The 26419-nt window shown below is 38.8% G+C and overlaps 1 protein-coding gene across 2 annotated transcripts in view; it reads left to right on the plus strand.

The window, feature by feature from the left end:
- The window catches only part of NELL1 (neural EGFL like 1), a 914558-nt gene that overhangs the window by 443639 nt on the left and 444500 nt on the right, over nt 1-26419 (plus strand). For both annotated transcript variants that reach the window (XM_019037681.4, XM_019037682.4), the window contains exon 13: nt 3966-4091. In XM_019037681.4, coding sequence (XP_018893226.3) covers nt 3966-4091 — 126 coding nt within the window. The remainder of the gene's footprint in view (nt 1-3965; nt 4092-26419) is intronic.

Below are 26419 nucleotides of genomic sequence, written 5' to 3' on the forward strand. Positions count from 1 at the left end.
TTTCTCTCGTTAAATGTCAGTTTGTTCTTTCATTAGGGAGTTATGATTTTTGTTTTGTAATTATTCAATACCCTTCAGAGCCCTTTTTTCTGTGAACAAAAAGCAGCCTTTGTCCTAGACTCATCTATAAAATCTATAAAATCTCAATCATTCACTATTTCTGAAGATTGTTTTCTCAGGATAGCCCAGCTCTCTAAAGATGTTAATTCCTTTCTGACTCTGTTTATAATCAGATTTGCTTTTGATACACCCTTAAATCCTATTGAAACTGTCTTCTGGGTTGTGTGTTTCCCTGAGGATGGAGAGGCAATCCTTTGGCAAACGTGTTGCCATTCCATCCTCTGTTCCCATCCCAAAACTGTGAGAGTTGCCAATTTCTTTCTTTCTTTTGTCTTCTTGTTTCAAGAGAATCAGCTGGATTACTCTACTTCACTTTCTGTCTCTCCTCCCCACCATTTTTACCACAAGATAGCTTTTATATCTGGTGGTTACATGACGAAGAATAAGCAACGAAGGCAAGATTGTGACATTTTAATTTTCTGGTACATTCATCAACTTTTCATCTTTATTTCAGTGCTTTCTCTGGACTAGTACCAGGAAATTATTAGATATGCAAGAACTGAAATTAATAATGGTATAAACTGAAAACCTACTCAAAAACACATCAGCAGAGCAGCAGGGACGTGTGGGCACGGAGTCTCAATGACATGTAGAGAGCAAGGGTTGGATTAAATCCATGTAAAAAATTCTCACTGGGGTTTTCTAACCATCCCTTGTTTGATTTTTGAAAATATTTTTATTCAGGGCCTTGGAATCTTATGAAACAAAGAAATAGCTTGGCTGGCTTGACTCAAAATAAGCTTGTTATAGCCAAGTAACTCCTTCAAATCTAGATGAGGCGGAGGCCTCTCAGCAGCTTGGTGATGGCCTAAGGAAAATGAGCCAGGAGGTTTCTCTGGAAGGTGTTGACAAGGGTCCATGACAGGGAAACATTCATTGCAGTCAGCAGGCTGGTTGGCAGCTGTGGCCCATGGGCTGAAGATTGAATTGCCTCTAAGGAAAGTCCTGACTAGTTTCTCATCTTAAAGGATGGCTGGGCATCCCAGCAGAGTGAGATGGAGTTCAGTGTGGCTGTATCTCTGTGAGTAAAATACCAACGTGATTTAGCCTTCAGCGTACTCTGCTCCAATCAATTCTCTTCACTACAGCCAGAGTGATATTTTTTAAACAGAGAAATTGAATTGTGTTACTACCCTGATGAAAGTCTGAGCTCCTTCACATGGCCTGCAAGGCCTGCCGGAATCTAAAACTGGTAATATTTTATGAACAGCACACTAATGTCCACAAAGAGTCTGGCCCAAGCTTATTTTTCCAGTTTCATTTCAAATACGCAAAGCTCCTTTTTGTAACTAAGTCTTCTCAAACATTCTTTTCAGTCTGGTAGGTTATTGCTCTTCCCTTGGCCTGTTTCACTTCTGTTTCATGTCTCAGATGAACCATCACTACCATAGAGAATCCTTCTCTGACTCTCTCAGAGTAGGTCAAATTCCTCTTGTTGAAAGACCTCACATCCTTGGTAGAATTTATTACACATTTCGCTCAATGCCTTGCCTGTCTGTGAGGTCTATGTGGCATTTTGTTCATCAGTCCGCCTCTGGGCTTAGTAGAAGCCTAATTAATGTTCTTTGAATGTACATGACTAAATGATGCTTTCCATTTCTAACTTGACGGACAAAAACTTTAGCCTCTATAGTTTCCCTACCTTCATTCTCTACCTGATGAATTCTTGCTCATCTTTCAAGATGAAGCGTAATGATATCCTTTCTTGAGGTAACTTTTATAGTCTTTCTCTGCACCAATCAGGGAAGGCATGGTGGCTTAAGTCAACAAAGGCGTATTTCTAGCTCATGCAACAGGTATATGGTGCTTGCTTATGCAACAGGTATATGGTGGCTTGCTCCTCAGTTGGGGGCCCAGGTTGAAAGAGTCTCCATGTCTTTGCTTCCATGGGTTACAAGGCAGAAACAAGAAAATGTGGTAAGCTGGATGCTGGCTCTTAATCTTTCCACTTAGAAGTGATATGCTTCCACTCAGATTTCATGATCAATCATGAGATTAATTTAAACCATGCTTAAATTTTAAAAGGATGGGGAAATACAATTGTGCTATGTGCCCAGAGAGTGGAACACTGGTAATATTTTATGAACAACACACTAATGTCAAGCAGCCCTCTCTAATACCTGGCTTCTCTTCTTGTTTCCAGCCTCTCACTTGTTATGCCTATTTTCACCCAACCTTTCATCGTCCTACCAAAGACCTTATAAGCAAAAATAACTAAATCACTTCTAAAATCTCAGTGTCACCATACTACTCTATGACTCCTTCTTTTAGTTTTCCATCTCTTGGATTCCAGTGGTCTGACTGTAATAATTCCTTGCCTTCATCAGGATTCTTGGTGGAAGTTGAGTTCCCCAGGAAGCAACCTCTGTGGCTGGCCTGCCGGAAGTTGATTGCCTGAGTTATTTCACTGATTTCTGGTGTTTTGTTCTTATTTCATGGTTATGAAAGTCTTGCTAACTGTGGGTCTCCTTCTTAGATCTCAATGACCTCACAATAACTTTTATTTATAGGCTGTCAGATCTTTAGCTCTGAAAAGAATCTGATGTTATTTCAATACATTTTATTAGGAAATAAATCAACTTACTTTTAAGATAAATAGATTAATGAGTTTCCTAGTGACTCAATGTAGCCATTTTTATCCTCGGTTTCTGTACATTAATAATATTAAAGCTCTAATGATTATTGTAATAGAAATACTGTATTTGACTAATCACCATTTTCAAGAAGCTTTCATGAAGTAAATAATAGTAAACAACTTCTGAATTCAAATCCCAGGTCTAGCATGTTCTAACAGGATGACTTTGTGCCAGATATTTAACTTCTCTAAGCCCCAGTTTTCTAGACTATAAAACGGGAGTAGTGTTTGTATTTTGCTCATGGGATTGCATATGGATTGAATTAGATAATATCTTTACAGATATAAAACATTGGGTTCAGAATTGACCATTGGGACAAAATGATGAAGATACTTGGACCTAGAGTAGTTGAATGCAAGTCATAGACTATTAATCAGCAGAACCAGAACTAGAGCTCACATTTTCTATCTTGGATTCCCATGATGTACTCATGTCCTTCTTTCTCTAACCATCACACACAAGCAGTCTGAGTAAAAGGAACATAAATCTGTTTTTGAAAACAATCTCCAGAAAAGGCTAAACTATGTGCTTAAGGTTGTAGGTTATTTTAATCCCTATCACGAACTTTTATGAGAAAGCAGGTGATGATCTGAACTCCATCCCAAAAAGAACAAGACTTTTTGTTGAATCAGCCCATTATTCTATCACATGGGGAGGAGCTCCAGGTCAAAGGATGAGAGACATTAATTTGCATCAGGCAACAGCAGTTGTCTATATTCATAGTACAACATGGGAGAAACTAGCTACACCATTATTTTGTAGCATATGGATTGAAGCATGTCTTAGTAAGACATACAAGCAGAGAGGGGCTGGATTCCCTTGATCCCTCTGATAAAAGCTATACCATGTGCTGTGGACACCTAATAAATATTCATTGATATCAACTTAGTGGACACAGAACTCCTTGAATTTGGACATTTAAAAAGAGTATTCTCCTTGGTAAGAAACTAATAGTTGTAAATTCATTCTTCATACTTCTTGGGCTCTTACCTGTTTTGTCTCACCATGCATCGTTCTGGAAACACTTTCAGCTCAGGATGGGATCTAACGTACCAAGCTGAATTTTCACCTAAGCTTTTGTGTTTAATGCATGCTACTTTTTCTCTTGGCTTCTATGGACATTTATCTTTTGTAATTTGTCTGCAAAATGATTACACTGTTGTTCCATTATTTTGCTAACCATGATCTTACTTATTTTTTTTCCTTCAGATATTGATGAGTGTGCAGCTAAGATGCATTACTGTCATGCCAATACTGTGTGTGTCAACCTTCCTGGGTTATATCGCTGTGACTGCGTCCCAGGATACATTCGTGTGGATGACTTCTCCTGTACAGGTGAGCTTTAAGAAGCAGTGTTGTTTTTTTAATTCATCCATTCTCTGCACCATGTCTGTGTTATTACATTTAATTCCTAGTGCACAAAGTACTATTTTTATCTAAATAGTTCTTCTCTTTATTACTTCACCCCCACCTTTTGAGAAAAAAGCAATAATAAAGAAATTATCTGCATAATTGATTTCCACTCCCAATATTTCTGCCTCTGTGTGTGTGTGCTTGCATACATGGGTGTGTGATTTGAAACTGAAGTCCCAGTTGCCAATAGTAACACTGAGGGAGTTAGATATACTAGTTCTAAAAATAGAAAGTATCAATTATTTTCATTTCATCATGATGAGATGTTTTTGTAGATAAGAAAATGTACTTTGTTCCCACTGGGAAAGACAAGGATTAAATTTAAAGAGGTGACAGGGAGTACTTGGTGGTCAAAGTTTAGGTATATGGGAGCCAGTCAAAACTGTATTTAATTAATATATGCTTGTTGTCTGTGTCCCACCTCTTTCTATATCCCTTAGCACTAAAGTGGTCACTGGCTCTGTTGGAGTAGCGCTGGTTTTATGGGGCATTTGGTTTGGCTTTCCAATGTATTTTCAATCATGTACATACAGACATGAACAGTAAATTGGATAAGGGTGGTAGAAGATTCCAAGTTTTTCTTCTCTTGGACCAAATGTGTTTAAATACCAAATCTGTAAGTTATAAGAAAAGGGTCCCTTGAACCCAAGATTTCGATCATGTTGTAACTTTTCCTGATGTCTGCATCTTTCTCTTTGTTCCAATCACGTTGGTATATAAAAAGTGGATTCTTTACTCAGAATATAATACTGCTATTTTTTAATGTACTTTTTTTTTCTGAATGACCTTTTCAGAAGTGCAAAAAGTTGCAAACGTTAAGGGCACATGTTAGTATGTCCGAATTTCTTTGCCAGTGATGTCTATTTATAAGTTACCATTCTTTGGGTGAAGGGCTGGAGAGTTCAGATTGACTCAGGTTTCTGAGGACCACATAAAGTCACATCTCACTTATCTGTCTTTTACATATTATAATTAATACTCTTAGGAAAAGAAGAGAGAGACTGCATAAACATAGTGTGCTAGGATTTCAGTGTTTTAAAGGATCAAAACTTTTTCAGACCAATAAACAAACACTTGCTGAAAAGCTGTAAAGTTACAGGGCCTATCACTCTGTTCTTAATAGTAAATGTGGCTCTTAACGTCTTTTAACCCTAAGATTAGAAGAAGCCAGTGAATATCCTCCTAGCCCAAGAGCACCATATTATGCAACTTAATAAACATTAATTAAGGCCCTGCTGTGTGGAAGACCTTGTTGAAATTCTATCAGAACGCTTGACTTTGCTCGGACTTCCTCACTGAGAAAGGAAGGCAAGAGCTGGCGCTTGTCGAATGCCTTAATAGGATAGGCGCTCTGTCTGGTGGTTTATATACGGAACAAGATGGAAAATTTGTTATCTTAAGAACTGGCTCCACAACTACTTTTAGAAAGGGAACTATGTTGTTTGGAATAGAAGGTAACAGTGTGGGTATCAGTGGGCACCCAAGTGCCCTTCTCCCCCCTACACAGAAAAGAGTAAATAGCTCTGCAGGAAAAGTCTACATCAAAAACATACACACACACACACACACACACACACATTTTTTTGTTTTGTTGTGTGTGTGCCTAAGAGGGAACACAAAAGACAGAACAAAAGAGAGAAAGAAAGGAGGGGAGAGGAACCAGTCAGAGAACAGAAGGCTGGGTGCTGTGGAGGACAGAGGGCTGGTGAAAACCACCCAATAGTAGGATAGCTGAAAGGGTTTTTAAGAGAAGAAATATTTTATGTGAGTTTTTTTTTATTGTTTTGCCATACAGTATGCTATGTGAGTTTTCCTTATTACCCTCAAATCTTCAATAAAGTCTTCCCACCCTGAATGCCTCATGAGAACCGCCCTCCCTCCCCTATTAGAATGTAAGTTAACATGGTGGACAACAGAAAGGATACCAGTGCATTTAGGATGTGGGGACCACAGAGGTAAAGATTATCAAGTAACCATTGTTACAGTTCTTTCTGCTGCCCCCACCTACATACACTTACTAATATACACACACATCATTATCATCACTGCCTCCTCTCAGGAATTTCAGAAATCTTGATGAGGACGGTGGATTTTCATAGGTCACAAAATAGGTGAGGTTTTTTTTTCTTTAAAAAGCCTTCCTTTGATCCCAGATTTCTTTCAACCTGCTGCTCTATTTTTGTGCTTTTCCTCACAACAAAACTTCTTAATTTGCCTGTGGTTATTGTCCTCACCTTACATTTATTCAGCTCACATATGCTCCTCACCTCTCTCCAGTCAGACTTCCATACTCACCATTCTGCAGAGGATACATTTATTAAGGCCATTTATGAACTCTGTTTTGCTAAAGCCAGTGTTCTTATCTCAGCAGCATTTAGCAGGGCTGACCACACCTTGCTCTTTAAAGCACATGTTTTCTTGGCTTTTGTGCCATCCTATTTCCTGGTTTTCCCTCTTTGTCACTTGTCACTCTTGTCCAATGTCCCCAGCTATTCTTGTGCTGCTGACTTCTGAAAGGTTAGAGTACCCTCCGGTTCTACTCTGGTCCCCTTCCCCTGTTTACCTATAGGTTCTTTTTAGATGCCTTCATCAATCTTAGAGCTTTAATAGTATCTTTATGTCAACAACTCCTAAATGTATCGCTCCAGTTCCAATCTTTTTTATGAACTTCTGAATTATATATTCAACTTGACATGTACACATAGATGCTTAGTAGGAATTTCATGCTTAACATGGATAAGACAGAACTTGATTTCTTTCCACTTCTACAAACCTCCTTCTCTCCCAACTTCTCCCATTCCAGCAAAAGCACCATTTACCCAATTTTTCTAGCCAAAAATTTAGAGATAACTCCTTCCTCTCCCCAGGGGTTACACTTGATCACCCCTCCAATTTCAATCCATGCATCTGTCTTGTTGATGCTACCCTTTACATCTTGTCCTAAGTCCGTCCACTTCTGTCTATATCACCTATTACCATCTTAGTGGACTTCAGCCATGGCCATCACATTGGACTTTCTGTTCCAGTCTTGTTCCATCATAACCCATTCTTCACACAGCAGACAGAGCAATTTTTTTAAAAAGAGAAATCATACAACTCTACTTAAAACTTTGATCTAGTGTCTCATTACGTGGAAAATCAAATCCCTGTTTCTTATTTCAATATATAACCCTACGTGGTTTTCCTTCTTTCCCTTCTATCTTTTACCGTTTCTTTCCTTGTCCATTATGACATGGCCACGCTGACCTTTGTCTTTTTCTCCATGTCCAAGCTTGTTTCTGTTTGTTAAGACCTTTGCATGAGCTATTGCCCTTTTATGGAAGTCTTTTTCCTCTTGATATTTGTGTATTGAGCTCTCTTCTCATTTACCTCTTAGCCTAAGCCTCAGAGAGGCTTTCCATGATCAATATAAATAGCCACTCTGTTGTTTTCTGTCATACCACCTGATTTTAGTTCTCTGAGTAATACATATTATTATCTGGAATTTTCTTATTTATAAATGATTCTTTTATCTGTCTGTTTCCACTAGAATGTAAACTCTGAGAGCAGGGGCCTTTTTCCTTTTGTTCTCTACATACCTTGACTACTTAGAACATTACCTGGCACAAAGCAGTGCTCAATAAACATTTGTTGAATGAAATAATGCATAAAGCTACTTGACTTTGGGCAAATTTTTCACTTTTGAAAACCTCATTTATAAAATATTGCTCACATCTGTCATACCCACAGGTTATAGTGAACGTCAACTAATATATGTGAAAGTATTTATCATAGCACTTTTATCAGTAAGGATAGGATGTTCTGTAGATGTTCAGAACATTCTGTTGGATGTTCTAAATATAAGTGACTTAAGATAAATTTTATTTTTTGCTTATGCTATTTGTCTATTCCTGATCAACAGAGGCGTTCTGCATACCATATTCACTTTGGGATGCAAGCTGTTGGAATGGTTACTATAGTGAACATTTCCAGTCACCAAGACAGGGAAAAGAGATCCTGGAGGCCCTCCATCAGCCATTAAATGTTCTGACCAGGAAGTGACACAAATCACATCTACTTATAACTCATTGACTAGAACTAATCACTAGCTCCATCCATCCACAAAGGGATGAGAGAATACTGTCCTACCTCATTCCTGGAGTGGTAGAGAACCAGAAATATTTGGCAAATGGTACCCATGCCTATATAGTGAGTGATACTAACAGATTGCCAACAAATATGGTTTATTTTGACATGAGTAGCTGTTGATTAGGATAACCTTTTTTCAACAGCAGTTCATAAGCTATGTAGGTATTCTCAAAAATTAATTACAATATTAGGCACATTGTATTAAGTGCTATGATAGAAATGCAAGCAAAATACAATGAAAAATGGCCCTTGATTGCCAAGATGAAGTGTTTGAAAGGTTTTCTGAAAGCAATGGGGAGCTGTGGGAATTGACTGAGGCATGCTAGCATGCAATGACTATACTATGTTAGGGATTTACAATGGGGAATATGGATGGGAGACAGAAGACAGGAGGAGAGCTTCTAGGCCAGATTCAAGGACCTTCATTAGACACTTTCATAGTAAGCTTGAGTCTTTGGAATGCTGACGTTTATTTTGTGTCCTGAAAATAAGCTTGTTAGACCAAATGTGCTCTGTACTCTCCAAGATATATTATGTCCCTACCCATAATCTCTGCCATTTTTTATAGGCAAAGAAGACTTCCTTCCCTTAGTGGTCATTTGCCTGTGTAATAGATGAGGTGTGTGATAGATATCTGCCACTATAAAATGTCTTTTCAAATGTTTCATTGCCAGATGATAATTTGCTGGGAGAAATTGACAGGCCTAAAGGCATTCCTTTATTTGACTCGGGATCCTGATATAGCATTTCCATTATTGACATTCCTTATTTCCAAAGACCATTCTAGTCTCTTCTCAAATCAATCAGTACCTGCTGACACTGTTCAGTTGGTTTTATAACCATGTCAAGGTCATATTTTTTTCCTTTCTTTTGCTGTTTTATATCATTTAGCTTTGCTACTCACTTTTTAGAAGTCAGTAGTCATACTGAAAAATTCTATTCAACCAAAAATAGGAAGCCTAAAGTTAAAGAAGATATATCAGCTTTGGTGATTCATTGATTTATTGGATGATTGATTAATTAATTATTTTACTATGTATGAAATATTCAGTTAGTGTCTGTCACAAGTGTTATAAAAGATGGTCACCGAGATTATTAAAAAATAATGTCTGTGCCAAGAGAGTTTATGGTTTGTTAATTAGGCAATATCTTCAAATGAGAAAACTCAAATGTTCATTCACCATCAAAAATATTGCTTGCCGAATCAGTCCCTCTTTGAAATCTTAGTAGTTTAGTTCAGTATTGGATGTTTCACCCTGTGGTAGTTATTACTACTTGACAAGTTTTAAAGAAGGAAAACCAAACTAGTCTTTCCCAATTCTGTGCTGACAGCCATGGTCCTTTCAGAAGACTACACCTGAGACAGTGGATGCTAAGCATGATGGAGGAGAAAGGCAATGCATTACACAGAACAGGAAACTTTAGCTCTTACCCAACCTTTTTCTTGCTAAAAATTGAAAAAAAAAAAAAAGGATTATATATATGGGATAATAAAGCTCCAAGAGTTCGACATTGAGAATAATTATCTAGAGCTTAAAAGTGTGCTGTAACTTAATCATTACCTCCCTGGGGACTGGGGTTTCCCTGACATGATTATGTGTTATATATGGAGCTCTGTACTTTTTTGTAGGGACGTCTCCCGTGGCCTTTGAAAGGGCGAAATCTAAAACATTTGGCCTTTGACCCTTGGGGGAGTTTTTAGCCTTGGAATTTTCATGTGAATTGAAATTGCGTTGTTTCTTGTAAGAGATCCCTTAGTTGCTCTTGCTCTTTTATGAATTTTGAAACTGGAAGAGGTCCCTGAAATGGAGGTGTTACAGGGAGGAGGGGTTTTTCTTCTCTCCCCCGTATGCTTTTGGTTTTTGGAATAGTCAACCAGCTTGATTTATTGGCCTCTGACTTTCATTTATCCCCAACTAAACTCCCTGTGTTTCTGGCTGTTTGATAAGACATTATCATTAGATACGCAGGCAGTTTTAAAGGAAGATATTTGTGATTTACAACAAAAGCATGCAGCGATAAGACGAATACTTGACAGTAATGGGTAAGCATTCATTTTTATGCCAAAAGCTTCCCATGAAGGTAAGAAATAAAGGGAACAAGTGAGATAACAAATATCCCATGTGATCTCTATTACCTTGCTAAAAGGATTTTTATTTTCTTGATAGTGGAATGGAAGAAACCTTAAAGGAAGTTTATGTTTGAAATAGTCAGAGAAAACTTAAAGACTTAGATATAACAGCCTATTAATTTAATGGTTTGAATTAAGTACCCTATAATGAAAAGAGGTTAGACAACAGTTTAAATGCCTTAAAAGTAATAGTTAGTTGTTAGAAATGTCAGGCTAGGTCTCTGGAATATGCTTTACTCCCAAGATGAACTATACAAATATTTTTGATGAAATTTTATTATAATTTTGGTCAATTATATTGATGAAATAGAGAATATCTTCAAATATGAGATATCTGATATTTTCTCATTTAGCAGAGCCACATGAAATGGAACTAAAACAGAACATTCTGCAACCTGATTGAGCAAAATGGTAAATTTTCCACTGACATCATTATCTTTCAGGCCCATACCATGTACTTTTGTCAGAATGATTGTCCTTGTTTACTGTTGGCTGTGTGGCAGCATTAAGGGACAAGTTACAGGACAATTGCTTGGCTTTCAGTCTCAGAAGAGGTGATACATTTATAAGAATGAAACAGGTCACAGGCTTCTAGACTATTTTACTTTAGTAAAAATATGCTATATGAAATGCTTTATAGAATGCAAAGCTATTTTTTGCTTGTTAAAGATAACCAGAAACTGTTTATTGATATATTGAACAAGAAAAGTCAAAATAAAGCATGTGCTACTACTTTTGCATATTTCAAAACCAACCTAGAAGGTCTGGTGATAGTTATTTATCTGTTGTTTTGATTTGTATGGCTGGAATTTCTCTCTTTTTTTCTTCGTTTCATATAAATAGATAATTGGCTCTGTTACCCTCCTTCCCTATGCCCTCAGAGGAGGAATGCTACTGTACCAAAAGCAGGATTCCAAAATCCTAATTCTTTATGGCAGAGATTCTCAATTCTCACCTCAGGGTAGAATCACTTGGAATCTGGGATCTATCCCCAGAGATTTTCATTTTTGGCTGTTCTGGGGTTGGGACCCAGCTTTGGTGGGCTTGTTTAAAAGTAATTCTAATGTCCAGTCAAGGTCAAGAGCCACTGCTTTAGCATAGAACAGAAGAACAGAGAGGGTTGGAGTATGGAGAGAATATCAGAGGGAAATGGGAAGGGAGATGAATTGCCCACTGTATTTTGTAGATGAAAAAAAAGATTCCCTAGAACTGGTGGTGAGAAATGTGGAGTTCAGGAAGTCATGAAGCAGGGACTTGGATGGTTCCTGGAGGAGGGGTCCTGCTTCCAAAGCTGCACTCTGAGATGTATAAGACGCTGGATAGACAATGACTGTGAGGTATCTCTATAGATAGGGCCTCATGGGAAGATGTTGAATCTTTAACTGTGACATTGCTGCTGCATTGCCTGAAAGCGCCCTAAAGACAAATGGAGCATATCTATGGTGACTTTGTGTTCCATGGGCTGAGGATTAGGGAGCTTCTTCTGTGCCAATGCCTTGGTTATTGGGGGTCCTCTAGAGCCATGATAGAGCCTGATGGAAGTGGGGAACACTTAAAATGACTGAGACATTTCAGTGACCCCACTATCTCAGAAGAATAGGAGCTCACAACCATTCAAGTTGAATTGAAGAAATTATAGAAACTTTCATCACTTACACAAACTCTTTTGTGACTGGACTTCTCTACCTATCACATATACAAAAAATGAAGTCAATAAAAGAACGAAACAGAAAAAAATTAAGAGGTCCCTCTAAAGAGGGATTATAGTATAAAAATTCATCGAAAGTTTGTTTTTCCAGACCAATTTTAGTTTTCCATATGTAGTACTGGAAAAGCCAAAGACCACATATTTATTTCATTTAGTGATAGTAGTGTTAAAATAATGTTAGGGTTTATTAAATCCAGCGCATATATCTTAGGGAGACTATCAAAGCTCATTTACCTTGAAATTTCATGATGAAAATAAGTCTGAAAGACATGTCTAGTGTTTGATTGTTTTGTTGGGTTTAAGTGGGAGTTCCTTTTTATTCCTACATGTGTTATAAAGGACCTGAACCACTTTGGCTGTTGCAGAACAACCAGGATCAATGATAGAGCTTGCCCCTAGGGTGTTTGTGAACAAACCTATTTAGTACTGTGTTGCCCTTGACCCAAATTCATCATAAAAGCCTTGTTAATATTTCTGTACACTCTATTGTTAGATTTGTGCATTCAGAATCACAATAAGGCCTTCTCATAAAGGAGTTTCATTAAGGATGCTTTAGCACTTACAAAATTGTTGAGGCTGGTCTTGCAGCTCCACTCTATCCACATTCAGGTCATACAATGAATGGACATTTCTCTTTAACAACCAGTGTTTTATCTTATATTCTTTATTTCTATCTTAAAGACATGGTACATGCATATCTATCTATCTATCTATTTAATCTATCTGTCTATTGTTATTTCTGTACTTTTTAGAAGTATAGTGAAGTGTCTTAAGATTTTGTTTTCTTTTGCTAAGATAATTGAGAATATATACTAACTATTCTTTGGCCAAAATGAAAGCTATAAATTCTCATGGTTAAAGTCTAGTGTATAAATTCTACTGGTTGCAAGCTTTGATTATGTCACTTATTTACTCTGTGAATCAGAAAGCTATTTAAATTCTCTGCTTCTTCATCAGTATTCACTGTACATCCTCACAGGGTTGTTAAAGGATAAAGTGACACAGTGTACGTATATCAGTTTGACTGAGTTTAGCTGAAAGAATAAAAAAAAACAGAATAACATCAAATGACTCAACTGGCTTAAATGACAAATTCTCACATAACACAATGACTGTGGGGACAGGTTTTTCAGAAATAGTTAATTCAGCTGCTCCATGAAATCCTCAGTGAAACAGATTCTTTCTAACTTTTTACTTGGTTATTTTCAGTATGATAGTTTTGGAACTTGATCTAGCTCCCCTCAAGATCTCAAAACAGTGAAGTTACTCCAAGCATCAAATCCTGACTTAACCATGTCCCAAAGTCAGAAGGGAAAAGTGATTTCCCTTTTCACCGTCCCTTTTTAAAAATAAGAGTAACTTTATTAAAAACCTCAACAGATTTATTGTCATGTCTCATTAACAAAAATAGTTTGACCTACCTATTCATAAAATGTACCTTAGAAAGATAAATAGAATCAAGATTTATCCCCTGAGGCTTGGGCAGATCCCAGCTTCTTTTGTAGTACTTGGATAACTTACATCTAAACAAAATGTGGGTTTCTTTGTCAAGGAAGATGTGTGTGCCAGCGTGTGTGTGTGTGTGTGTGTGTGCGTTTCCATGTATGTGTAGATCCACAATTGTTAGAGTATATTAACAGCTTTGAAAACATGTTTCAAGCTTAGGATTAATAAAAAGAAATGCAAATGAAAATGAAAATTAGATAGCAGTTATACTAAATTTATGTGTGTGACTATCTGTGTGTAGATATATGGATACACATATATAGATAGACATATATGTCAATCACCCTTTTCTGGAGAAGGTTCAGGAATTCAGCACTTTCATACATCACTGATGAGAACGTAAATTGATACAACCTTTCTTGAGGCTAACTTGACAGTTTATAGCCAAAGGCCTAGAAATGTTTATTTATAGTAACTTATCCTAAGAAAACAATCAGTCACAATTATTTATGTAAGAAGACTTTCATTGTGGCCATTTATTCCATTTATTATTTGTAAGAAAAAAAACTGGAAGCAGCGTAAATATAAACTCATGGAAATTCGATTAAATAAATGACAATAAATCCATATAGTGGAACAAAATGCATATTAAAATTTAAAAGAATATTATGTGTCAATGGAAAAGTCTCATCATCTAACATGATTTAAGCAAGTATGTGTTTTATTTTTCACTTCAAATAATAAAAAATATGTATGAATACATATGCATATACACATGCAAGCACAGACACATAGAAACACAGACAGGAAATATCCTCACACTCCTTCCCAAATAAACAGAGAACAGAGGGTATCTCTGAGTGAATGGTTAAACATGATACTTTTTCTTTATACTCTATATATTTTCTAAATTTTCTGTAGAAAGAAATATAAGACAATGAACCTATATACATATTATTATGAGAAAAGTGTTATTAAAATATTAGAAAGCAGAAAATGCTAGACAAAGGTGACATTGAGTTTTTTTTCCCCCCAAAGTCTCTTAAATGTTACCTCAGTAAATTAAAAAAATATATATTTATGACCTGGTAGAGATAATGTCTTTCATCTTTTGTGACATAGATTATAGTTCTGAACTAAAGTGATTAAAAGCAATGGATTTGCTTCATGTTCCTGGAGAATCTGCAAGGCCAATATGGCAACTGAAGGCCACTTGCAATTATGGTGCTGTCTTAATTCAGGCGGCTGTAATGAAATACCTGACACTGGGTAGCTTATAAACAATAGGAATTTCTTTCTCACAGTTCTGGAAGCTAAGAATTTCAAGATCAAGGTGCCTGCAGATTAGGTGTCTGGTGAGGGCCTGTTCCTCACAGATGATTTTTTTTTTTTTTTTTTTGAGACAGGTTTTGCTCTTGATGCCCAGGCTAGAGTGCAATGGTGCGATCTCAGCTCACTGCATCCTCCACCTTCCGGGTTCAAGCGATTCTCCTGCCTCAGCCTCCCAAGTAGCTGGGATTACAGGCATGCACCACCACACCCAGCTAATTTTGTATTTTTAGTACAGACAGGGTTTCTCCATATTGGTCAGGTTGGTCTTGAACTCCCAACCTCAGGTGATCTGCCTGCCTCAGCTTCCCAAAGTGCTGGGATTACAGGGGTGAGCCACTGTGCCTGGCCAGATGATGTTTTCTTACTGTGTGCTCACATGATGAAAGGGGTGAGAAATCTTCCTGGGGTCTCCTTTATAAGGGCACTAATAACCTAATCACTCCCAAGGCCCCACTTCCTAATACCATCACCCTAGGGGTTAGGATTTTAACATGAGTTTTGGGGGAATAAAAACATTCAGACATTTCAGATGCTGTGTTCTTCCTGGCAGCTGATCTGATAGTGGAGTCCTACCACACTACTTCTCATAAGCTTTCTATGAAGGGTTTTCAGAAGCAAGGCAGTTGGTCCAGATTTTTCTGGATCAGGGCCAAGACAAAGAGAGATACTAAGGGGAGCCTGAAAAGACCCAGTATTTCCATAGGAAAGCAACCACTGAATGAGAATCAGGGAACATACATTCCAGTCTTCCCCCTACCACCAGCTCACTGAAAGTTATCATGTCAACATTTTTCTTGGACTTTGAAAGTTTAAGGTTTAACTAGCTCAATGGTTTTCAGTCAGAATAACTTGGATTCTAAATAATCTTTCTTTTGAAGAGAGTTCAGCTTCTTAAAAAAAAAAAAAGGATTATTTTACAAACTATTACTTTTCTAAATCTATGATTCTGTAAGATATGGTTTCTGACCTCTAGGAGATTATGGTCTCTTTGGGAGACATAAAATTTACATTTAAGTAGAATAATTTTATCAGGCATATAACTGAGTTCTAAATTGTGAGTTACAGGCATTAAATGCTGTGGGAAAGAGCATTGGTACTGGGAGAAAGGACATTTATTACTAACTGGTAGAGAGGAAATGTTTTCTATCCTTCCACGGGTGTCTGAAAGGGTTTGAATTTGATGTTAGGTGGGAGTGCATTGAGAAGTAATTGTGCCTGTTGCTTGAGAAATAGATCCATCTCCATTTTTATTGATGTACAGTGTGAACTGGAGGTTACCTGTGTAGAAATGGAAAGAACACAGGGCTCTGAATCAGCCAGGCCTGGGTTTCTGCCCCAAGTAGGGCATTTATTCATAGCACCAACTCAAATCATCTTCAGAGAAATGGGCACATCTTCTTTCTAGAATCTTACAAGGAGTGAATGAGAGAATATTTGTAAAGTGCTTGGAAGAGAGCTCAGCATAGAGTAAACGCTCAATAACTGTTAGCCGTTACTACCTCTACACATGAGGAATCTATGTTAAGGTGTGGGAGGTTAAGGAACTTGTCTACAGCTGTAGGCTAGATGGTGGTGAGGCAGAGATAGGAAAGTCGACATTGTAACTCCATAGGCTCAAAGATAGGATAGGATAGCAGGCTGTGTAACTCCAGAAGCTCAAATATAACCTCCATCAGAGCTGTTTTGAAAATGTCTTTAAAATGCAAATGCAGACAAGATCGGGTGCATTCAGACCAAAATCTCAGAAATCACCACTGAAGAACCTATTCACGTAAGCAAGCACCTACTGTTGTCCAAAAACCTATTGAGATAATAAATAAATAAATAAATAAATAAATAAATAAATAAATAAAATGCGAATGCGATGTGTTCAGCAAGCAATAGCCATTGTTAGAAAGAAAGAAATAGCTTGGGCTTATGACCAAGTGAATCCATATTTAACCCACAGCTCTGCCTCTTACAAGCTTTGGAGTCTTGGGCAGATTCTTTAAGTGCTCCATGCCTCAGTTTATAACACCAAGTAAGACGATTGGGTTTTAAGGTTTGATCATGTGAAAGAAAGCCCAACCCAATGACTGAGTCCTAGGTGGTACTCAATATTGAAGCCCTAAGACCTGTTCACCATATTTCCTTTTTCTCCCTCACCTTACTAAGTAGCTCTTAAAGCACTTAAAAGGATAACAGGGGACCTTAAGATACATTTGGAAAGCCGCTTGCCTTGAGAAGCCCAGGCTGTGTAGACAGTGTTGACTGGGAAGATGAGCCTAGAGTCAGATGCTTTAGGCTCATGAGTTAAGAAGGAGATGATGTAGTGTAAAGTGCACTTCAAAACAGAGTTTATAACTACAAAGGAATACATTCCTTTAATTCAAGAGAAATATCACCTTCCTAGAGTCATTAGTTTGTGATTTGCTGTAGAACAGAGCTTTGGAATGTGCTCTGTTAGCTCCCTTTAAAAATTTAACTTTGTTCCCTGAGAAGGGAAGCCCATTAAACTGCAAACACTTTTTGGCATTTATCAGCTCTGCTGGCTGGCATCTAGTTATTCCTTAAGGGTGGTCATAGGACAAATTGTTTTCAAGAGAAGACTGGTCTAGGTTGGACACCAGGATGGAGTCTTTGGCACTCAGGAAATTTCCTTAGAGGGAATTCGCAACACGCAGAGAGACAGGTAAAGAAAATAGCAAGTTTAATACAATTATAAAAAGGGTTTTTCTAGTTATAAAAATAGTATATTAATACTATAGTAACATTAAGAAATTTAGAAGAATAAGAAGAAAATAGGCTTTATGGTGGCTCACACCCATAATCTCAGCACTTTGGGTGGCCTAAGTGGGAGAATCATTGAGGCTAGGCGTTCAAAACCAGCCTGGTCAACACAGCAGCAATCTGTCTCTACAAAAGAAAAAAATTTAAAAAATTAGCCAGGTGTAATTAGCCAGGCATTATGACGTGGGCCTGTAGTCCCAGCTACTCAGGAAGCTGAGGAAGAGGATTGCTTGAGCCTAGTAGTTCAAGGATTCAGTGAGCTATGATCCGAGAAGAAGAAGAGGAAGAGGAGGAAGAGGAAGAAGAGGAAGAGGAAGAAGAAGAGGAGGAAGAGGAGGAGGGGGAGGACAGGGAGGAGGAGGAAAATGATGACAACCTCTATTAACATTTTGCATTTGGGAGTATTTATCTTATGTCTGTTTTCAATGCCTGCATTTGTAGTCTACATTGTGGAAATCACACTGTCACTAATGGTCAATATTCAGTTTTTTCTTTTTACTTATTTCATAAGCATTGCCCAAATTATAAGATTATTTGAAAGATATACTTGCTTATGGTTAAAAATATTCTCTCATATGGACATCTTATCATAGCCGTTACTACATTAGAGAAGTATTAACATCCAGTTGCCTCTCTGTCTTCATTTGTTTTTAACAGATGCCTGCATTTTTTTTTCTTTCTGTATTATCATGATGATCGTTGTTTTTCCTGTTTGGACAAAGAGTGAGTCACAGAACAAAAACTCAACCAGCCCAACACAGGGACTATGCATGCTTACGGACTCCTGGAGGGGAGCGTCTTAGTTTGTCTGATGTTTTCTATTTAGGGACATTTTAGGGAAAAATAGGAGGTTAAAGAGCTCTGTAATCTTAATAAATATCATGATGTCTTAAGGACCCCACATAATTATTTTACAGAAAAGCACATTGTAACTAGACAGTGGTGCTCTAAAGTGAGTCTTTGCCTCATTTATGAGATGTGGCTTTCATATTTGTATTTTCTTACTGAATTATTTGTCCTTTAAAATTTGAAGAGTATTCCCTAGATGAACTAGCATTTTTTCCCCCTTTTGGCATCTGTTTTCCCATTCTCGTTGATAAGCAGACTGTAGGGAAGGTATTAAAGTATTAGGAGTTTCAAATAGCTGGGATGTTAGAGACATATAAGGCATCAGAAATATCTTCAGATTAAAGCCATTTGATTCTGAATTTTGAGGAAGTGTTGAAGAAATGTGCCTGGAGAAATCTTACTTGTGAATCATCAAAACCTTTAGTATTTTTTCTCATTAGGAGAGCTCTGTCACCCTCAAGCAGATCGTCCATTTAATTGGTTATAATAAAAATGCGGCATTGATCAGAAGAGGCAGACCTTATCCCTTACTATCAGTGTGAGAGGGGGATGAGGGAACAATTATTGTCCCAGCCAGGGGAGTGTGGTAGTAAATGACTGTTACATCACGGCCACCCAGGCTGAGTGGTATACAGTACAGGGGAGGGAATCAAGTCAAGATTTACCGTGTAATGCTTTTCTTGGCCTCAAGCAAACTGTTTATTTTTTAGGGCAGGTTGGAACAGCTCACAGCTTTGGAGCCAAACCCAGGAGGGATACCAGAGAGTAGTGCCCTCTATCTATTTTTAGGATTTAGAAAACTGACACGTTACAAAGTAGCACTCACATGTTGTCATGCTTAGCTCTCAAACCAGCTGGAGTTCTGAATTTATTCAACCTCTACTTGGACAAGATTTATTTTATTTTGACTTTTCTTCTAGCTCTCTTTTCCTCTTGACTCTATTCTTTGGTGGATTATTATAGCTTTTCTCCTTAAATCTTGTTTTCTTTACCGTTTACATTTGTTTCATTATTGTGTGTATGTGTGTGTGTGTGTTGTTATTTATGGGTGAATCTAATAATGGTCTAAATGAGAGACTTAATGCCATGAAACAGAAAATAACAGGTATTGGTGAGGATGTGGAGGAACTGGAACCCTTGTGCACTGTTGGCGAGCACGTAAACATGGTGTAGCCACCATGGAAAATAGTTTGGTGGTTCATCAAAAATTAAAAATAGAAAAAAATAGAAAATAGAATTAAATGATCTGGCAATTCCACTTATGAGTATATACCCAAAAGAATTGAAAGTAGGGTCTTGAAGAGATATTTGCACACTCATATTCATGGCAGCATTATTGACAGTAAAGTGTGGAAGTAACTCAAGTATCCATCAATGAATGAATGGATATGCAAAATGTGATACAGACATATAATGGAATATTATTCAGTTTTAAAAAGGTAGGAAATTCTGATACATGCTATAATGTGGATGAGACTAGAGAACATTATCCTAAGTAAGATAAGCCAGTCAGAAATAGACAAATACTGCATGATTCCACTTATATGAAGTACCTGGAGTAATCAAATTCATGGAGACAAAATGTAAAATGGTGGTTGCCACAGGCTGGAGCAATGGGGGCATGGAAAGTTATTGTTAATGGGTATAGGGCATTAGTTTTACAAGATGAAAAGAGTTTTGGAGATGGATGGTGGTGATGGCTGTACAATATAAATGTGCTTAATACCACTGAATTGTGCACTGAAAAATGGTTAAGAGAGTAACCATTATGTTATGTTTATATTATATATATTTTACTTCAACTAAAACATTGGGAAAAAAATGCCACCAGGGGAAAGATCTCTTCCCATTAGTAAGTTATGTAAATGCAGTAGGTCTAATTTCTTTACTACCATAGGTATATGAAAGGATCACAGAGGAGAGTTTTTCAGGTGATGTCAGGCATCCACCTTTTTATTTTAATTTAATTTTTTTTAAGTTTATGGAATAAAATTTCAAATAGTCATCTGCTCGATGACTTAGGATTAGGTATGGATGCTTGTTAAATCAGTAAACTCCAATCAGCCCTTCTCTATCCTGTGAGTATCTCTAGTACTGTCTTGTGGAATGAAGTGCATGGGTTTTACAGCCTCAGAGACTCCTTTCACAGATTCTGGGTCGTGGCTGTCTTCCTAAGAGATGAGGATGATAGAAGTCTGGCTATGGGATCTAATAAGGTTTTACTAAGTTTTTTCTATAAATGGAAAGCAAGGACTTAATGGTGATTACCTGGACAGTATCCCTTCTAGAAGAGGAACAGAGTTTTGGGAGGGGCACTTCACACACAGCGTTTAGGAAATTCAGTACCCATGTCCCATGTCTGATCACAAGGCCTCCACATCTAAATCTACAGGGTGAACATGGCAACTCTAGAGTCAGGGACAGAAATATCTCTAAGCAACCAGGGAGTTGAAAGAGGCTTGCTTTTTTTCTTTCTTGTTACGTCTATGGTATTATATTTTCCCTGCTGTTGATAAATAATTCAGATAAGAAAAGGATATTAGAGCCATGACCTTTTGGAGGACAAATACATTTGCAATTGGTCCCCAAACACCCACGGGCTCTTGTGTGAAGGTCAGTATTTTGTATTTGTTAGTTGGCAGTATGTTCTTTGGGGCTTTGCAATCCATGGGCTTTGTTTCTGTAGCTGGAAGGAGAGTGAGGACTGCATGTATGAAATGCACAGACCTAATGGTGTCATCTTGTCACGGTCCCTAATTGGGCTGCTGAGCAACAGGTAATAGTTAGACTGGTGGGCATTAGTGGGCTGTGCAGCTTTGTTCAGAAGACGAGATTATCTGAGGATATTTTATGACATCATATAATTGATTTGCAACCTAAATGGATGTGGACTAGACTACCACACTGAGTATCTGGGGACATGCATGCTGATGTGGTGGGGGAGATGTCAGGAGGCCTAATGCTGGAACTTTTGCCTCTTGCAACTAGGATGTGCATGCACACCTAACAATGCCACCTACCCATTTGTTCACTTCTGAAAATCATCTCTAATATGAGGATAATAATAATAATGATTTAATTTATATTATCTATAACAATAATTAAGTAAGAAGGTAGACTCTGGATATAATTGTTTGGATTATTTATGTTTAGAAGCAATGTTATTATCCACCTATTAAGCAAATCATTTGTGTCAACATTCACCATGAATGCTGAATATTTGGCAAGGAAATGCGGTAGAGAGGAAAGCATTTGGTATTGGGTATTAGAGAGACTATTTTAATCCAGACTGACATACTACACAGCCTCAGGCAAGTCATTTTAACTCTTTAGGCCTCAGTCATCATCTGCAGCGGGAGATTTTTGGATTATAAACGGACTTTTAGAAGTCCCATTAAGTGCTGACGTCTTTGAAGCCAAGATTCATGGCCTTTCATCTCTTCATCCACAGTGCTTGCTACAATGATATGTACTTACTTGTTCCTTTTTTGTTTTTTTGTTTTGGAGGAGGGAGGCTTAAATATACATCTATAATCATTTGGAGCTTTGCAATTTTGTTTGATTCATAAAACTTTATTGTAAGGGTCCCTTTTAGTTTTACACTTAAAACTTTTGAACAGATGTTTTAAAAGAATGTGTGAACATCATTTTGACATATTTCTTTGGTGGTGTTTGTTTTGCTGAATATTGCATGTAACTTTTGCATACTGACTCAGGCCATAATGATGTTTTATTAACCACTATTGACTTGTGACTTGGAATTGTCACACAAGTGATCAAAGAACCTTCCTTTGCACATCAGGAGATTTCTGAGGGAAAACTGGAGACACAGGTACAGGATGGACAGCTGGTCTCCCCTTTGAAGTTCTTGTCATGCTGAGTTTCATACACGCGTTTGAACACTTGTTGGCAAATATCACCCCTCTGGCATTGGCTATGCTGTTTGTTTAAACTGGTGCCCACAGAGCCAAGGCAGTAACATAGAGGCTCATGGTGCAATAACAGGTTCCAGTTGTGCCTTTCTTTCCTCAAGGATTAGCCTGTATTTTGTGTGTGTGTGTGTGTGTGTGCGTGTCTGTGTGTGTGTTTGTATATGCACACGTGCACACACACAGGGCAATCGGGAGGGTAATGTGGGATTGTCACGGGATCCTTGGGGTGTTGCCTCACCTGATGGAAACCTCTGTGGCTGACGGAGCCTCCCATCTAAGTATTGCTCAGGCCCATCGGGCTCGTTCCATCCACTTGGCCCAGCAGGCTGTGCTTAGCTTATACTACTGGCTTGGATCCCACACCTGTCAAGGGTGAGCCAGGTACAGAGCGGTGAGGGATGTGCGAGCAAGTGAGCACACAGTCCAGGCACTGCACACAGCCAGGTATGCTGGCTGCTATGGTGGGGCAAGCAGCTGCTGGCACAGGTGCTAGCTCCGTGTGAGGCTGCGGCTGGACCAGATGTACCACAAGTGGCTTCCACTGCAGGCACCTGAACAAGGGGAATACGTTGGTGCCCAAAAGCTTGGAAATGCCAGGAACCACAGAGCCCCAAAGAAGGTGCTACAGCCCTGGCTCGGGAGCCCCTAAATCTGGGCTCCCTGAAGGGTCGAAGCTCTTCTTTCCTTCTTGACATGGTGAGCAGTGGGGTGGGGGAGGGGGTTCAGTGCATGTTTAAACCCTGTTTGTGTTGCTGCTCTTTCAGTCCTGCCATTTGATGGGTCCCAATTTCTTGTCCCGCATCCAGGATGAATGAAGTATGCAGACAACTGGAGGGTGAGCAAGGTGAAGAGGAGCTTTATTGAGTGACAGAACAGCTCTCAGGAGACCCGAAGTAGGTAGATCCTTTCTGCAGGCAGGTCATCCCAGTGAGTATCTGGCCCTCAGTGGAGAGGAGACCCGTAGTGCAGGTCTTAGACGGAAGTGAGGATAGATGGAAGATGACCTTTCCACAGTCAGGTCATCCCAACAAGTGTCCAGCTCAAGAGAAGACCTGTGGTGGGTAGCTCCTTTCCTCAGGCAGGTCATCTTGATGAAGAGACCCAAAGTGAGTAGCTCCTTCCCACAGCTAGTAGTCCTGACCTCTCTCTTTGAGTCTGGCTGAGTTTGAATTTTTATGGGCTCCAGAAGGGAGGAAGTACATGCTGATAGGTCCATGGATGGGCCAAGATAAAGCACCGAAAGTTTTCATTCCAGTTGGCAGAACTGACAGCCCAGCCCCCAGGCTTCAGAATGTCCTGGTTTGAAGGTGAGGCTTCACCAGGGACCCACCACTTCCCACCCAGGAGCCTGTCTGCCTCTTGCCACCATCAACCTGCTGTCCCTGGCACCCAGGCTGTTCCTGCTGAGGGGTGCCTGCAGGCCCCCACCCAGCCATCCTCAGCATCCCTCTGGCCTCCCTCCCATGCTCATCAGTGCCCAAAGTCCAGAAGGGGCCCCAAGGTAGCATGGCACTGGTGTGTCAATGCTGCCCTGAGCCCTCGCTCACCTGGTCAGGATGCAAAAGCACCCAGGTTCGGCCTCAACTTTGCTCCAAAATCAGAGCAGGACTCGGGAGCAGGGGTGGTGTGGGGCAGTTGTTGGGGGAAGGGGGTTGGTGGGGGGGTGGGGGATGGGCTTTGAGAGCAAGCACTTCCAAGCCTTCAGGGGTACAGGGGCTTCCTAGGCCCTGAGAGCAAACGGAGGCCCGGGTTCACAGCTGTGGCTGGGTGGCTGCAGCTGCACCTGGAGGGTGGGGCTCCTAACCCACCAACTCAGAAGTGGGCAGGGCTTCTGCCTGTTCCCAGCTCTTGCAGGCTCCATGGGGCACGTAGCCCCAGCCTTGCCTCCTCCACTGCAGCTGATGTCTTTGCAGCGACCACTTTCAGACAGGCCACGGCTGCCATCAGGATCATGAAAAGAGTGGGAACTAAATGCCAGAAGACCTGCATTCAAGTCTCTGCTTTGATATGGCGAGTTTTATGACTTTGGGGAAGACACTTTACATGACTATTGTCATTCTTTGGCAAAGTGAGAGTGGAGACTTCTGTTTTAATGCTTCTGAAAGTCTACGATTCTAAGTGGTGTGAATGACCAAGGAGGTCAGAAGAAAGGCAGCACTCAGGCTAGGATGACCAAAGAAAGCTTCTTTGAGTTGGTATCTCTGGAGCTGTGAAATAGGGTTTTGTCCTTCTTGTTGTTGTTGTTGGGACTATAAGGAGAGGAGAGTCTTCCTCAGTGGAAGGACAGGAAGGAGTCAAAACATAGAGGAAGAAAGATCCAAGGCCTGTTTAGGCATCTTCTCTTTGGTGTGATGGCCTTTAGCCTTCACTGGGGATGAGAGCTCTTGAAAGGATGACACACTCTTAACCAAACTCGTCTATGCTCCTTTGGCATCTTTGATTTCAAATTCCTGATTTTAACAATTCTGATAATCACTTATTCCACAGCAAATATTTTTTAATTTACTGTGCTTCAGATTCTCTTTTGTGCACTGAGGGTAGATGGAAGAGACAGAATCCCTGTCCTTTGCGCTTGGTTAGAACATCTGATCTATGCAGTTGGCATGGGTAGAGGAAGCCTTTTGGCACAGTTTTAAGTATCATTTGAGAGAGGCGTATATGCAACCCACAGTAATCTATTAAATAGAGCGTGCTTTGAAATGTAAAGTCCAAATGATTGAGCATTGGAGGTATGACTGAATAGCATTTGGGAGCCGGCAGAACCATGTTTACTAGCTTAATGCACTTGTATGAATTACTTAACTTTGCTGAAGTTTAATCTCTCATTTGTATAATGTGCATAATATTAGTATTTATAACATAGGGTGGTTTTAAGTATTAAATAATCAGTGTAAAAGACCGAATGCCTAGCATATAATAGGTGTGCAAAACATGCTAGAATCACTGTTACTATTATTATAATTTCTGTTATTTTTGTTTTTCACTTAATGTTGAACATGGAATCACAGTATTGCTTAAAAGTGGGGAAAAGCACGCTATCACCTTTATCATTGTGATATTTACCGCTTTCTCTTAAACTCACAGAGTTCCTTGGTTGTTGGGAACATGTAGATCATATGAGCAATCTATTTGTAGTTTTTATGACAGCATCCATTTGTGGCTTCCTTGCATTTTAGGAAGGAAAAAATATACATCCTCTTAGGTATGATGATGATTATATTTCTTAGGTATAGATAGACATGTCCTATGGATGTTAACTCATGAAGAACTCAGGCAGAGAAGTGTGTAACTGTCTGGTGCAGTACAGATACCCAGAAAACTGAGAAAGATGATTCAGGAGGCGTTTTGTTTATATGACCAGATTTACCAACTAAATGGAGGATGCAAATCATGATGCAGTTGAGCCCAACTTTGGAACCAAAGAGACCTGAATTTGTGTCTTAGTTCTACAACTCATGTGACTTACAGCAAGTCACTTTAACCCATTTGAGCCTGTTTCCTTATTTGAAAAATAGGAATGATAACAATAGCTGTTCCTTTATCATGACATAATATGAGGGATATGTGAGCTAAGAAATATAAAATGCTTAATGGAATTATAGCATATAGAATCACCAAATAAAACATATAACAACATTCTATATATCTACTAATACCTACAACATAGTAGTTGCTCAATAAATATTAGATCCTTTTTCTCTCTCATGTAACTTTATGTATTTTCATATGGTTATGTAGATTTGAAGTAAAATATTAAAAATATTCTTTTGAGAATATTTATCAATTTTTGGTCCCTAAACTTGGTGTTTCACTTTCATATCTGAAACTGTTTCCGTATTCTAACACGTGAGCCCCCAGGATTTGGTCTCTGCCATTGTGGAGTTTATGTTCTACATGGGGAAATAGCTATTTAAAAATACTTATTATTTCAGTTGTTGTAAGTGCTGTGAAGAAA

This window comes from Gorilla gorilla, chromosome 9, assembly GCF_029281585.2.
Source record: "Gorilla gorilla gorilla isolate KB3781 chromosome 9, NHGRI_mGorGor1-v2.1_pri, whole genome shotgun sequence".
In the NCBI taxonomy this organism is placed as follows: Eukaryota; Metazoa; Chordata; class Mammalia; order Primates; family Hominidae; genus Gorilla; species Gorilla gorilla.